The sequence below is a fragment of the Microcaecilia unicolor genome, chromosome 9 (assembly GCF_901765095.1).
Source record: "Microcaecilia unicolor chromosome 9, aMicUni1.1, whole genome shotgun sequence".
Lineage (NCBI taxonomy): Eukaryota > Metazoa > Chordata > Amphibia > Gymnophiona > Siphonopidae > Microcaecilia > Microcaecilia unicolor.
Genome location: NC_044039.1, coordinates 116547096 through 116561798, shown reverse-complemented (window position 1 = coordinate 116561798; position 14703 = coordinate 116547096). Strand labels below are relative to the sequence as shown.

The window sequence follows — 14703 nt, the reverse complement described above, 5'->3', positions numbered from 1 at the left end:
CTGGAGCCAAAGGCACACTAAGCAGGAGCAGAAAAAACAAAAACCTACAGCACGTTGTATTCCCAGGCAGTCTCCAATCCAAGTAGAAAGCAGCCAGGCCCAACCTGCTGAGCTTCCAAGATCAAAGAAAGAGCACACTCAGGGTGGTGTGCTCAAGGCAATGCCTGTACTGCCAGTATAAAAAGAGTTTCACAAAGGAAGGAGGGAAACTTCCAAGCTATTCAGCAACTGCCCTCAGAGAAAAACTGATGGGGACAGAGAGGTCTGTAAATAAAAATACTAAATAGGCCCTTTCAGAGGCCAACATACAAGGAGCCCTGCTCTGATGCTGTTCACTGTTTCCCACAGCCAGGAAAGCTCCCTTAGCCAACACAGGAACTTTAAGAAAATCTAAACTCACCACAGACAGTGAGGCCTTTTGCTATCAATGTACCCACTTAGGCAAACATGGCTTTCCAGCTCAGGTGATTCTTGCTGCCTTTGTGCAGAATGGGACTGCCCTGAAAAGACTCCCTCTGAATAGAGGAAGACAGGGGAGAAATGGACCCTACTGCAGAGCTAGAGAGAAAACATTCCCTCTTCGTGGGCAGGGTCCATCAGAGGAGAATGAGACAGGGAACAAGCCAGAAAACTCCAAAGGCTGAACTAAAAAGGAACAGTCAGTTCCCCTGCCAAACGTCTGCAACATATAGGCATACAGAGCAGCAGAATGAGCTCGGGGGGGGGGGGGGGGGGGGGGGTCAGAAATCCCCTGCCCCAGAGAAGCCTCCAGTGGCTGACGTGCATCCTGAAAAAAACAAGGCACATCTCGCAGGACCATCAGATTCCTTCTGGAAAACTTAGCCCTCTAGAACTCATCTGCCAGAGACAGGCATAAAAACTCCCCCCAATAACGAAAAGGGCTACAGAGACCAAGCTCTCTTTAAGAAGAAAGGTTCAAATTAAGGGTCCCAGAGGACATCATGCCCAGAAGATATAGAAACAGCTTAAAGTAGTTCTGTTCTTCCCATGGATCCCCTTGCATAATGGAGGCAGTTTGAGAATAATTTGTGCCACTGCCCCAGCTACATGCACACAGTTTCTGACTCAACAGTGATTTTGGTAAAGGAAACCATAGACTGGAGAAAATAAAGGGGAATCCCCTGTACCAGCAACCTCTAATGGAACACAAGATCCTTTAGGAGAAGCCGCTCCCCCCTGCCCACATCAAGGCTGCAGGGCGGGAAAGGATCAGAGCTGATAGCAGGAGAAAAGAGAGGGCCACACCAGCAAAAATGCGCGCGTTAGCGCGGGAATAGGCTGCTCAGGGAAGGGGAACTTCAGCACTTCCCTCCCCGGTGTTCAAACACGCCACCACACAAAGTCCCACTGCGGAGCATCTGCTACTGCAGCGGGAACAGCTTTCAAATGCCAGCTTCACCCACATTAAAGCACGGTACCCCTGCGCCGAAAAGAGAAAGGCAGGGACTCACTGAACAGCAGGTGTCTCCGGAGGAGAAGCAGAGTCCCACAGACGCAGCAGCCTGCTGCCTAACCAGCACACAGACAAAGCACAGCACTAACAGGCAGATGATCAAAAGCCCCGTGCTGTTCCAAACAGCGCTCTAAAATAGCGCTGAAACAGAGATAATGCATGCAAATTTAAGCAGTGCAATTATCTCTGATTATGGGGTAGAAGTGCGGGAGAATTGTGCCTGAGCATGCGCTCAGCACAATCCTCCCGCACTTGTTTGACAGGTCTGGGCTGGAGACCAATGAAAAGAGAAGGACACCCATCTTTAAATCGGAAGACAGACATCCTCAACTGCCCTGTTGAGGAACAGCCAAATTTCAAGGGGGTGTTAGAGGTATAGCGACGGGGCAGTTGAGGACGTTTCTGTGACGGGGCAGTTGAGGATGTCCAAATTTTGGACGTTTCTGCAACGGGCAGTTAAGGACGTCCAAAATTGGATGTTTCTATGAGAAAGATGTCTTTCTCATAGAAACATCCAATTTTGGACGTCCTTAACTGTCCATTGCAGAAATGTCCAAAATTTGGACGTCCTCAACTGCCCCGTCACAGAAACGTCCAAATTTTGGATGTCCTCAACTGCCCTCGCTGGCAGGTTTGCTGTAGGGGGAAATGGGGGCCTGCCAGCATGCAAATGCATGCTGGACAGGGCTCACCATTCATCCCCAATGATCTGCAAACCCTAACGCCAGCTCAGAGCTGGTGTAGGGTTTGTCGCGGCCAGCGACCCAATCTTTGGTGCGCTGGACACTGATCATTGGGGATGAATGCGTTAAGTGCTGATTAGCATGCATTTGCAAGCTACTTGCGATAAGAGCCCTGTTTAGCATGCATTTGCATGCTACTTGCGCTAAGAGTCCTCGAGCGCGTTGTTTCACGCTCGAGGGCTCTGATCATGGGGTGGTAGCAAACGCCGGTGCTAGTATGGCACAAACAGCCTCTAGCGCCGGCGTTTGCTTTTGATCATCTGCTTGTAAGACAGGGAAACCCTGTACTGCCCGGTCCTGTCAGAAATCTTCTGTTTCTTCTGTTGTTGTTGTTTGTTTGTTTTTTAACAACATATGAAGGCAAAGGAGCTCTCTTGGTTTTGTTTTTTTGGATTTTTTTTTAACTGGTGAGGAAGGCTAGAGCTCTAAAGACCGGAGGCAAGGGGGGAAAGGGTGAAGCAGGGACCCAGAAGACTGAGTATGCTCCCAAAGTCAGCAACACCAGCCAGACACCCCTAAACTCAACTGGCCCACGGGACACAGGAGTATATCCAACAGACAAACCCAGGAGCTGCTGAAGCACCGTCCACCACCTGCTGAAGCTAGAGATGTACTGAGGTGAAGGAGGAGCTGGCCGTCTGGTATCAGTGCCTTCAGCTTTGTAATCTCTTAGGCATATTTTCAAAGCACTTAGCCTTCCAAAGTTCCATAGAAACCTATGGAACTTTGGAAGGCTAAGTGCTTTGAAAATATGCCTATCTATCTCCACCTGCCGGTAGATGGACACAACCCACCAGTTCTTGGATTCATCTGCTGCATACGCTAAGGAAACTAGCATTTACATACATATGTGCGCTTCTGCACACATGAGAGCTAGCGTGGTGCCTAAGTGCTAGTGTACAAATACCCACTTAACTTACATATCGTATATTTGCAAAAGGGTGTTCAGAGGGGCAGAGCTTAGGCAGGACTGATGGAAAAATACTTGCATTCACATCAATAAAACAGGGCCCAAAACATCCAAAGAAACAGATTTTACCTTTGTGTCCTTTGCAACATTAGGGGTACCAACTGCTAGTTTAGGGGGCATTGAAACTGCTGATGAAACTGGACGTTTCAAATGAGCACTTTCCACAGGTGTTTGACATGGCACATTGACAAGGAAATTTTCTGGTGATGCCTGATCAGGAACGACTAACTTCAAAATCTACAGGGGAAAAAAAAACCATAATGAACAAATGAACTATCTTCTCCTAAAAGTGACATTCTGGTCAATATTCAGCTGGTGGCAGTCAGTAATTTTTTAATCATTGACTGCCGCAATCAGATTTAGGCTCCAATATTCAGTGATGGGCCATATCCAAGCACCAGCATTGAACACTGGCGTCTGACCAGACTCGGTCAGTCTGCTGGCTCTTATATGGTTCCCAGCCGATATTCAGCCAGAACCCACATAAGAAACTTATGCAGGTCTTGGCTGAATATTGGCCAGGAACCACATAAACGGAGTATGCATGAACTCCTCTCCCACACCTCCACATAATCACTGATCCCTCTCCCCACTCCTCCCACCCTTATTCAGAGCAGGCCCCAAGCCTACCTTAGCCCCTAGCAGTCCCTGTGGAGCAGGAGTGAACCCCACTTGCTCCTGCCCCAGTCACTCCACTGAACTATCATGAACTAAAAGTAGGCCTGGGGCCTGAAATAGTACAAAAGCCTCTACATAATAGTATAAAAGACTTTATATAAATTTTCATTTTTATTTTCATTAGAAAATGATGCACATTACCTGGTCAGCTTGCTGATCAGCAGATGGCAACTTTTGTTTTGCAAGTGGCTCTTTCTCAATGGCAGTTGTTTCAACACTCAGTTCTGTTTCCTGTTTTGGAAAACATAACCCCACAATTAAAATTAAATCAAGACCATTAAACATTTAACATGTTCTCAGTGGGAAGGGAAGGGGGACAGTTATTACATCAGAAGGGTGGGAGGGGCAATTGGGACATGTCAGAGAGGGGGAGTTGGAGAGGCTTTCACAGCTCGTCGGGATGGGTAGGAGACGGTGGAGGACACTGTATTCTGCAGACCAGGTCCCAGAAGTTATGCAAGCATTGGCATAGCTAGCCGGGCAAAGTTAGTATGGCCCTTTATGTGATCCTACATGTCTGGTCAGCTATGCAGGCACCAGCACTGAATATATCTGGCACCCGAGTAATTCCCAGATCCTCCCCAATTCCGCTCCCTGTACCACCTTTCAACCTGCTCACTTCCAACATGGCTGGTGAGTGCCGATATTCAGTGGCACGATCCAGTAAAGTGTTGCTGAATATCAGCAGCTAGATAGGCACAAGTCATTTAAGCAAATAGGAGGTTCTCCTGTCTGTTTAAATCACTTTGAATATGGACCCCATGATGCTTATGTACCTTCATTCATATGCCTGTAGGGAGATAAAAGAGTATAACTTTGTTTTGAAATATACTATCTAACATCAAAAGTAAGTATCACATGGTAAAAATATGCTGGTCATTGATTATTCAAAAACAGTCTGGTTCTTTACAAACACATTGTTATTTAGATGGTGGGTATCATCCTATAGCCATAGATACCATTGATTTTTTTCAAACCATGTAAATGCCCATTAACTGCATTAACTAGCAATAATGTGCATTGCTGAGAAAAATTAATACCCATTAATTGGCAATAACGCAGTTTAATGCCAAAACTTTACCTTCATGCACGTTAAATAATAATGAGCTGCAAAGCACTTGTAATAGTGTACTCCCAGACTGACTCCCTGAAGCCCAAATCCTTTTTTAAATCATGACGACTCTCCTGGGATCCTTCCTAAACCCCCACCACTACCTGATCCTTTCAAAAAATGTGGTTCCCATCCCAGGATCAAGTTCAAATTGAAGGCTCCTGGCCCCCATCCTGTTAGGTGCTGGTAGGGATCAGGGGTTGAGGCAATAGGAGCTTCAAATTGAACATGGATCAGGGGGATCAGTGAGTGCGGGGAGTTTTCTTTGGTTCAAAATTTATGTGATGTAATGTGTGACTTAACAGCCAATATGGACTGATCAAGTACAGTGACTGATTATTTGACCATCTCCAATTGTGGTAACATGGCAAGGCATAGGAGGAAAATCCAAGACCTAATAATATTTTTGAGAAATCCATCTTACAAACAAGAACACAATCAGGTGTGGTCTAATGGTAAAGTTAGGAAAATTCCTGGGATGGAAAAATGAAATGTCCTTTTTCCTTAACTCTCTGGGCAAGTCAGAGCCATTTAACCAACTGCTACTGAGTAATAATCTCTCTATATAAAAGGCAACACCAACGTTCTATGAAGCCTCCAGCCGGAAGTGTGAAGGGGGCGAGATATCCGGTTTCCCTATGAGTGTCTGCCCCGCCCTCTCTGTAACACAGTCAGTGAAGGAAAACAGCAGAGCACGAAATCAAATCGCTGGCTCTGTAACAGTGAAGGACTCAGAGGGGGGAGGGGAGAGAGGCCAGAGACACACACACTCCCACATGCACACAGAAGAAAACATTGCTAGCCCCCGTTTCATTTGCATCAGAAACGGGGCTTTTTTACTAGTTTTAGCACTATTACTTCTGACTTTCCTTTGGAATTTGTAATGCATTAGAAAAACATGCAAATTGATCAGCCCTATGGACCAAGTAGCAATGATTTTGGACTGGCAAAAATTGGGAAACCACCGCAGAGGCAGTATTTACATTCACTGGAGGGAGTCCTATTCATTGAATAATAGTGACACCTTTAGACAAGCTCAAAGCTAACTTATGATGGATTGCAGATTAAGACAAGGAGGCAGGTGGATCCCCAGTCAGTAGTAGCAGAAAAAAAAGTGGATCACAGAAAATGAGTAAAATGGCTTTCATTAAAGATAGCCCAACATGTCCTCATTTTGCGTATTACAGGCTGCTTCAGGGGCAGAGACTATTAATTAAACATAAATTATAAATTAAAAAACACAGGTCACGTGACGTCATGTCCGAAGAAAGACGCTAGGCAGAGCTCCTCCGGACCCTTAAGCATTTTCCAGCATCTTTACAAAGGCATCCGCCGAGGCTTACCCCAAATTTGTTCATCAGAGACACCCAGGAACCCTCTGGCTCACTTTAAATAAGTTGCAAGTGAGTAATGGCGGCGAAAACAGCGCACAGAGAGAAGGTGCGTGGCAAAAGCAGTGGAGACAAAATGGCGGCGTATTCCAGTCCCGCGGGCCTTTCAGTTTTGTCAGAATGGGTTGTGGAGATAACAGCAGAGATGTCAGCGGTCCTGGAGGACTTGTTGGAACGGTGCCTCTCCCGATAGATTCTAAGCAAGAGCGACTGCAATCTCAGCTGGAAGAAATTTCCCGTGATGTGTATCTTTTCAAACCTGAGCAAGTGCAGTGGAGGATAGGGTCACAGAGGTGGAGGGGACGCAGTCTCTTCTTGCAAAAGAAGGTGACAGCGCTAGAAGCAAAATTGGAGGACCTTGAGAATAGATCGAGAAGGAATAATCGTGACTAGTGGGCCTGCCAGAGTCCATAGTTGATAAGAATCTGATTGACTTTCTTGAGGAATGGCTTACTAAGGAATTGCAGTTATCAAGGAGCAGGGGCCCGCTACGCATTGAGTGCGCGCACCGTGTAGGCCCTCAGCAGGGTTCCTCAAACAGGCCGAGGGTGGTCATCCTAAGGGTGTTGGACTTCATGCATAAGCAAGCTATCCTTCAGGCAACGCGTACGGGGAAAGCGCTGACGTATGACCATCACCGGATTCTGTGCTTTCAGGATTACTCAGCTGGGGTCGCGGCGCAGCGCAGAGCATTTGCTCCAATATGTTCTAAACTGTTTGCCCTGAAAGTGAAATTTGCTCTGGTTTACTCTGCTACCCTGAAAATCACATATAATGGATCATCTAAAACTATAATGGCAGTGGAGGAGGCTCGTGAGTTCCTGTCTACGGTGGAAAGTGCACAGCCTGCTGGTTCATGATAAAGATGAGTAAAGGAGGAATAAGACTGATTGGATTGAGAGTGGATGGCTTTTTCGCCTGGAGGCATTCCTGAGTGAACTAGGGACTCTGTCTGGGCTGGGAGGGAGTGCGATCATTTGAGCAGTTGGTATGGTCTCTGAGGGAATTTTGTGGGATTGGGTACTGTTATGTCTGAGTTTGGAGTGAATGGGGAGGATAGTGAATAATTCTTTTTTTTTATTATTACTTTACTCAAGTATGTGTGGTAAGGATGTTGTGGTAATTTTCTATATTGGTGGGTGCACATCAGGGGGTAGGTCTGTTCAGATCTGGATTCGCTGGGGTGGCGTTATACATGACAGTTCCTGAGTGGGGAACTTATGTTGGAGGTGGGAGGGTGGGCAAGGGGAGTGGGAGGGGTGAGGGGCAGGGAGGAAGAGGGTGGGTTGGGAGGCAGTTCCCTTTTCTTTTTTTTTTCTCTCTCTCCCTTCTTGATGGTGAAAGGCTGTGTTCAAAGTGAAATGGAGTTCCAGGGGAGGGATGGCTGGGACCCTCCTGTGGGAAACAGGAAAATCTTTGGGCTTTGCAGATGGGCCTTTCCTTATTGGTATGACACATGGTAAAGTTAGTATCTTGGAATGTGGGAGGAATAAACGGGCCCGTTAACAGAACAAAAATTCTGCAGCACCTACAACAAAATCGTATAGATACTGCACTATTGCAAGAGACACATTTGCAAGCTTCGGAACACACTAAGCTCTGAACCTGGTGGGTGGGGGAATGTATGACAGCGGCATGCCCAGGGGGAAGAAAGGAGGGGTTGCAATTTGGTTAGGAAAGGGTGGGCCGGTAGGGTCGCAGAAAATAGCAGTGGATTCGGGGGGGGAGGTTTGTTTCTAGCAGAGGTGACAGTGAAACAACATATCTTTTTAATTTGCAACTTTCTTTAGAGGGTGACTAACCTTCTCTTACAACATCAAAACGCTTCCTGGGTGGTTGGGAAGGGACTTTATTGCGATCTGGGATCCCATTTTGGATACATCTAAACCAGATTGACAGGCTTCCTATCATCAGTGACGATCCTTGGTCGGCGGATCGCTCCTGCGCACTCCCCCCCCCCCCCCCCCCCGGGTGCATTCTTAGCTGCTGGGAGTAGCCATGCGGCTCTGCTGGTTCCCTGTCCCTCTACCCTGGAACAGGAAGTAAACCTTTCCGGGGTAGAGGGAACAGAGACCAGCGGAAGCCGGACAGGCGCGCGGCTGCCTTCACCCCTCCAGCAGCGTGCCACCGGGGCGGACCGCCCCCACCGCCCTGTCCTCGGTACGCCACTGGCTATCACACTAACAAGGGACTGAGACAATTGGGGCATGCAATGGATTTCATTGATGTGTGGAGGGAGATCCATCCAACGGAGACAGAATATACTCACTTATCTAGAGGCCACTCTACACAGGCCAGAATAGATTATATCCTAGAACGGTAGAACGAGAGGACATGAAATGAGATTGAAGGGTGGCAGACTCAAGAAAAATGTCAGGAAGTATTTTTTCACGGAGAGAGTAGTGGATGCTTGAAATGCCCTCCCGCGGGAGGTGGTGGAGGAGAAAACGGTAACGGAATTCAACATGCGTGGGGATAAACATAAAGGAATCCTGTTCAGAAGGAATGGATCCTCAGGAGTTTAGCCAAGATTGGGTGGCAGAGCCGGTGGTGGGAGGCGGGAATAGTGCTGGGCAGAGTTAAACGGTCTGTGCCAGAGCCGGTGGTTTGGAGGCGGGGATAGTGCTGGGCAGACTTATACGGTCTGTGCCAGAGCCGGTGGTGGGAGGCGGTACTGGTGGTTGGGAGGTGGGGATAGTGCTGGGCACACTTATACGGTCTGTGCCAGAGCCAGTAGTGGGAGGCGGGGCTGGTGGTTGGGAGGCAGGGATAGTGCTGGGCAGACTTATATGGTCTGTGCCCTGAAGAGGACAGGTACAAATCAAGGTAGGGTATACACAAAAAGTAGCACATATGAGTTGATCTTGTTGGGCAGACTAGATGGACCGTGCAGGTCTTTTTCTGCCGTCACTTACTATGTTACTAAGTCTCTAAAAGGGACTTTAGTAAAGTAATCAAAGCAGAGTTAGGACCTTATGTTATCTCTGACCATGCTTGGGTGTGGATGGAGTGGTCCTTGGATCTTTGGGAGGTGGCCGATATAGATGGCAGTTCCCCCTAGACTTATACAAAGGCCCGGGCCTTCGGGAGCGTTTGGTGAGCTGTTGGAAGGGGTTCGAGAACACTAATGCTCACCATGGGTCGGACCCCATTCTTTATTGGAAAACTACGAAAGTGGTATTACGTGAGGAGATAATTAAGAGCGTGCTTAAATCTCAGATATATTACAGATATTTGTGATATAGACAGGGGAATAAGACGGGTAGGCTATTGGCTAGGTTAGTTCACCCTAAGGGAGGGTCTCCAAAGATTCTAACAATTCAAGATAAGAGGGGGCAGAGAGTACACTCTGATGAGGCCATCGGCGAGGTTTTTCTTAACTATTATCGTGAGCTATATGACACCCTGCTGAAGAGGGATTACCCGGGAGTTCTACCTAGATAATATGGCTCTTCCTTCACTGACTCAAGGAGATAGAGACCTCCCTCCTACCTTTCCTCTCCAAGATACTTGAACGAACCGTTCACAGCTGCTGCCTTGATTTTACTCTCCTCTCATGCCATCCTCGATCTGCTTCAATCAGGTTTTCGTCCTCTCACTTCGACAGAAACAGCACTCGCTAAAGTCTGTAATGACCTGTTCCTTGCCAAATCCAAAGGTCACTACTCCATCCTCATCCTCCTCGACCTATCCGCCGCTTTTGACACTGTCAATCATGATTTACTTCTTGCCACACTGTCCTCATTTGGGTTCCAGGGCTCTGTCCTCTCTTGGTTCTCCTCTTATCTCTCCCACCATACCTTCAGAGTTCATTCTCATGGATCTTCCTCCACCCCCATCCCGCTCTCTGTTGGAGTTCCCCAGGGATCTGTCCTTGGACCCCTTCGTTTTTCAATCTACACCTCTTCCCTGGCTCGCTGATCTCAGCTCATTGTTTCCAATATCATCTGTATGCTGACGACACCCAGCTTTATCTCTCCACACCAAACATCACTGCGGAAACCCAGGCCAAAGTATCGGCCTGCTTATCTGACACTGCTGCCTGGATGTCCAACCACCACCTGAAACTGAACATGGCCAAGACCGAGCTGATTGTCTTCCCACCAAAACCCACTTCTCCTCTTCCTCCACTCTCTATCTCAGTCAATAACACCCACATCCTCCCCGTCTCATCTGCCCGCAACCTCAGAGACATCTTCGACTCCTCCCTCTCCTTCTCTGCGCATATCCAGCAGATAGCCAAGACCTATCGCTTCTTTCTCTTTAACATCAGCAAAATTCGCCCTTTCCTCTCTGAGTACACCACCCGAACTCTAATCCACTCTCATCATTACCTCTCTCGCCTTGACTACTGCAACCTACTCCTCACTGGCCTCCCACTTAGCCATTTATTCCCCCTTCAATCCGTTCAGAACTCTGCAGGACGTCTTATATTCCGCCTGGACCGATATGCTCATATCACCCCTCTCCTCGAGTCACTTCACTGGCTCCCGATCAGGTACCGCATACAGTTCAAGCTTCTCCTTCTAACCTACAAATACACTTAGTCTGCAACCCCTCATTACTCTCTACCCTCATCTCCCCTTACGTTCCCACCCGAAACCTCCGCTCACAGGAGAAATCCCTCCTCTCAGTACCCTTCTCCACCACCGCCAACTCCAGGCTCCGCCCTTTCTGCCTCGCCTCACCCTATGCATGGAATAACTTCCTGAGCTCTTACGCCAAGCCCCCTCCCTGCCCATCTTCAAATCCTTGCTCAAAGCCCACCTCTTCAATGTTGCCTTTGGCACCTAACCTTTATACCTATTCAGGAAATCTAGACTTGCCCCAATTTGATTGCCCTATTTGACTGACTGTACATTTGTCCTTTAGATTGTAAGCTCCTTGAGCAGGGACTGTCCTTCTATGTTAAACTGTACAGCGCTGCGTAACCCTAGTAGTGCTTTAGAAATGTTAAGTAGTAGTAGTAGTACTTTTGAACTCTCAAATTGAGGAGGAAGAAGTGCTGGTGGCAATAAAGATGTTCAAGGCTCCGGGTGAGGATGGCTTTAGGGCGGAATTCTATAAACTTGTGGGAGAGGAGGTGGTTTCCCCCTTAACAAAATTTTCAACAAGGTAGTAAGGCTTGGAGTTGTTGCCACCTTCTCTGGCACTGGCAAATATTGTTGTTCTGCCTAAGCCGGGCAGAGATCCTCTGCTGCCGCAATCATACAGGCCTATTTCTCTTTTAAACTATGAGGCTAAGCTACTGGCAAAAATTATGGCGAATAGAATGGCTCCGGTTCTCCCTGGATTGCTTCACAAGGCACAGGTGGGATTTGTGCAGAGTCGCTCGGTTACGAAAAAACTCTGTAGAATTTTAGCATCTCTGGAATTTATGCAGCGTAAAGCCGTTCCATCGATTCTTATTAGTTTTGACGCAGAAAAGGCCTTTGATAGAGTTCGTTGGGATTTTATGTTTGCTTCCTTAAGGGCTTATAGCTTCTCGGGCCGGTTTTTATCGGTTCTTAGGGCACTATACTCGGAGCCTATGACATGGGTATTGGTGAATGGGAGGAAATCATCATCTTTTCCGGTGCGCAGGAGTACGAGGCAGGGGTGTCCCCTTTCGCCGTTGCTATTTGTTTTGTCTTTGGACCCCCTTATAAGAGAAATTATGACAAACCCAGATATTCAGGGATTCAGATGGGGCACATATTTTAAGGTGGCGGCTTTTGCCGATGACATCTTGGTATATTTGACAAACCCAAGAGAGTCTCTTACTGTTTTATTAGACTCCTTTTGGGAATATGGAGATTTTGCGGGGTTTCAGTTAAATCTGGAAAAATCGGAGGCCTTGCCATCCTTGCTCCAGGTGCAGGAGTTGTGGGGACAGGTATTTCCTCTTAGATGGGCAGTAGATTATTTCACTTACCTTGGAATCAAACTAGCTACGGACACTAGAAAACTGTACAGATTAAACGTGGGGAGTCTATTGGAGGGTACCCATCGGGCATTGGCAGGTTGGATGATCTTCCATTGTCTCTGATGGGGAGGATAAGCCTTCTGAAAATGGTTCAGTTTCCCAGATGGTTATACATGCTTCAAGTGCTTCCATTGAGGTTACTGACCACATATGATATTCAGGCAGCAGCGTACCAAGGGCGGGGCGGTCCGCCCCAGGTGCACGCCGCTGGAGGTGTGCAGAGAGCAGCCGCGCGCCTGTCGGCTCAGCATATAAAACTTAAAATATTCCATAAGTAAAACTTAATTTATATCGTAAAATGAAACATCTAAATCAAGTTCCTAAAAACATACAGAGCTGTGGGTCAACATCACAATGAGGACACAAGTGACAATAACAAACTGTAGAACTTAATGTATGGTGAAGCTAATCTTGTCATCAGAGCCGGCTTAACCATTGGACCAGATTAGGCTCTGGCCCAGGGCACTGACGATTAGGGGCTACAAAATACCCAGCCTGTGACCTCACCTAGTCTACAGGTTAAGCCTTTTCACCTCCCCCTCCTAAGTCCAATCTCTCCCATTCCCTCTTCCCTCTCCCTGCAGGTCCGGCACTGTTCCATCACTTCTCTCACTCCTCTGTGGTCCTGTAAAATTTACATCAATTGCCAGTGGCAGCAGCATAACAGGTTGCCTTCAGCCAGTCCTCTGGTCTTCCTCCTAGTATATCCTGCCTCCTTTAATGCAATTTCCCATGGGCGGGATGCAGCAGAGGGAAGACCCAAGGGCTAGCCAAAGGCAGCCTGTTATGCTGCTGTTGCCGGCAACCAATAAAGGTTTTACAGGACTGCAAGGGAGTGAGGTGAGGGAGAGGTGCCAGACTTGTGGGGGGGGGGGGGGGGGGGGGGGAGGGTGGAAGAGAGACTGGACTGGGAGGAAAAATGCCAAACCTATGGGGGAAAGGAAGGAGGGGGCGCAGGAAACAATGCGATGGGTGGGGGAGGGCTCTGCCAAAGCAAATTGGTTCAGGGCACCACTATTCCTTGAGCCAGCCCTGCTTGTGATGTTAACAATGTGATTAATCATGAATCCGTTGGAATGCATTAGAAACACGCAGCTTGATCAGCCCTATGGCCCAGTAGCAATGTTTTTAGACTGGCCAGGACAGGGTCAGGAAAGTGCCAATTTATTTTGTATGATTTTACTGTGTATGTTATTCTGGAAACTGTCTAGAACTGCGAGATAGAGAGGTCTATAAATGTTTAAATAAATAAATAGGGAACACTGCAGAAGCAGTATTTACATTCCCTGGGTTGGAGGGAGTCCCAGTCATTGCATAACAGTGACACCTTTTGGCAATTCAAAGCTCACTTATTGTGGATTGCAGATGGAATAGAAGGATGTGCCTTTCAGCTGAAGGATCGGTAATGTGAAGAGTATAATAAGAAGGGGAAAAGCCATGGACTGTGACTATAGGTGTACAGTATCTACTTTTGAATTGGATTCTGATTGAGCCAGAAACCCAAAAGGAATGATGAAGTAGCCTACCAAAAAGTAAATAAAAACAAAAACAAAACAAATATGCTACCAGGCCACTCACCCCCCAACAGTAACTGCATATACAGTGGGGGAAATAAGTATTTGATCCCTTGCTGATTTTGTAAGTTTGCCCACTGACAAAGACATGAGCAGCCCATAATTGAAGGGTAGGTTATTGGTAACAGTGAGAGATAGCACATCACAAATTAAATCCGGAAAATCACATTGTGGAAAGTATATGAATTTATTTGCATTCTGCAGAGGGAAATAAGTATTTGATCCCCCACCAACCAGTAAGAGATCTGGCCCCTACAGACCAGGTAGATGCTCCAAATCAACTCGTTTACCTGCATGACAGACAACTGTCGGCAATGGTCACCTGTATGAAAGACACCTGTCCACAGACTCAGTGAATCAGTCAGACTCTAACCTCTACAAAATGGCCAAGAGCAAGGAGCTGTCTAAGGATGTCAGGGACAAGATCATACACCTGCACAAGGCTGGAATGGGCTACAAAACCATCAGTAAGACGCTGGGCGAGAAGGAGACAACTGTTGGTGCCATAGTAAGAAAATGGAAGAAGTACAAAATGACTGTCAATCGACAAAGATCTGGGGCTCCACGCAAAATCTCACCTCGTGGGTATCCTTGATCATGAGGAAGGTTAGAAATCAGCCTACAACTACAAGGGGGAACTTGTCAATGATCTCAAGGCAGCTGGGACCACTGTCACCACGAAAACCATTGGTAACACATTACGACATAACGGATTGCAATCCTGCAGTGCCCGCAAGGTCCCCCTGCTCCGGAAGGCACATGTGACGGCCCGTCTGAAGTTTGCCAGTGAACACCTG

General features: G+C 47.4%; 1 protein-coding gene across 1 annotated transcript in view; it reads right to left on the bottom strand.

The window, feature by feature from the left end:
* TTC6 (tetratricopeptide repeat domain 6) overlaps positions 1-14703 on the bottom strand; it is a 258723-nt gene that overhangs the window by 217098 nt on the left and 26922 nt on the right. The window contains exons 7-8 of the mRNA XM_030213691.1: positions 4007-4096; positions 3257-3424 (exon numbers count right to left, since the gene is read on the bottom strand). Of these exons, the coding sequence (XP_030069551.1) occupies positions 3257-3424; positions 4007-4096 (258 nt within the window). The remainder of the gene's footprint in view (positions 1-3256; positions 3425-4006; positions 4097-14703) is intronic.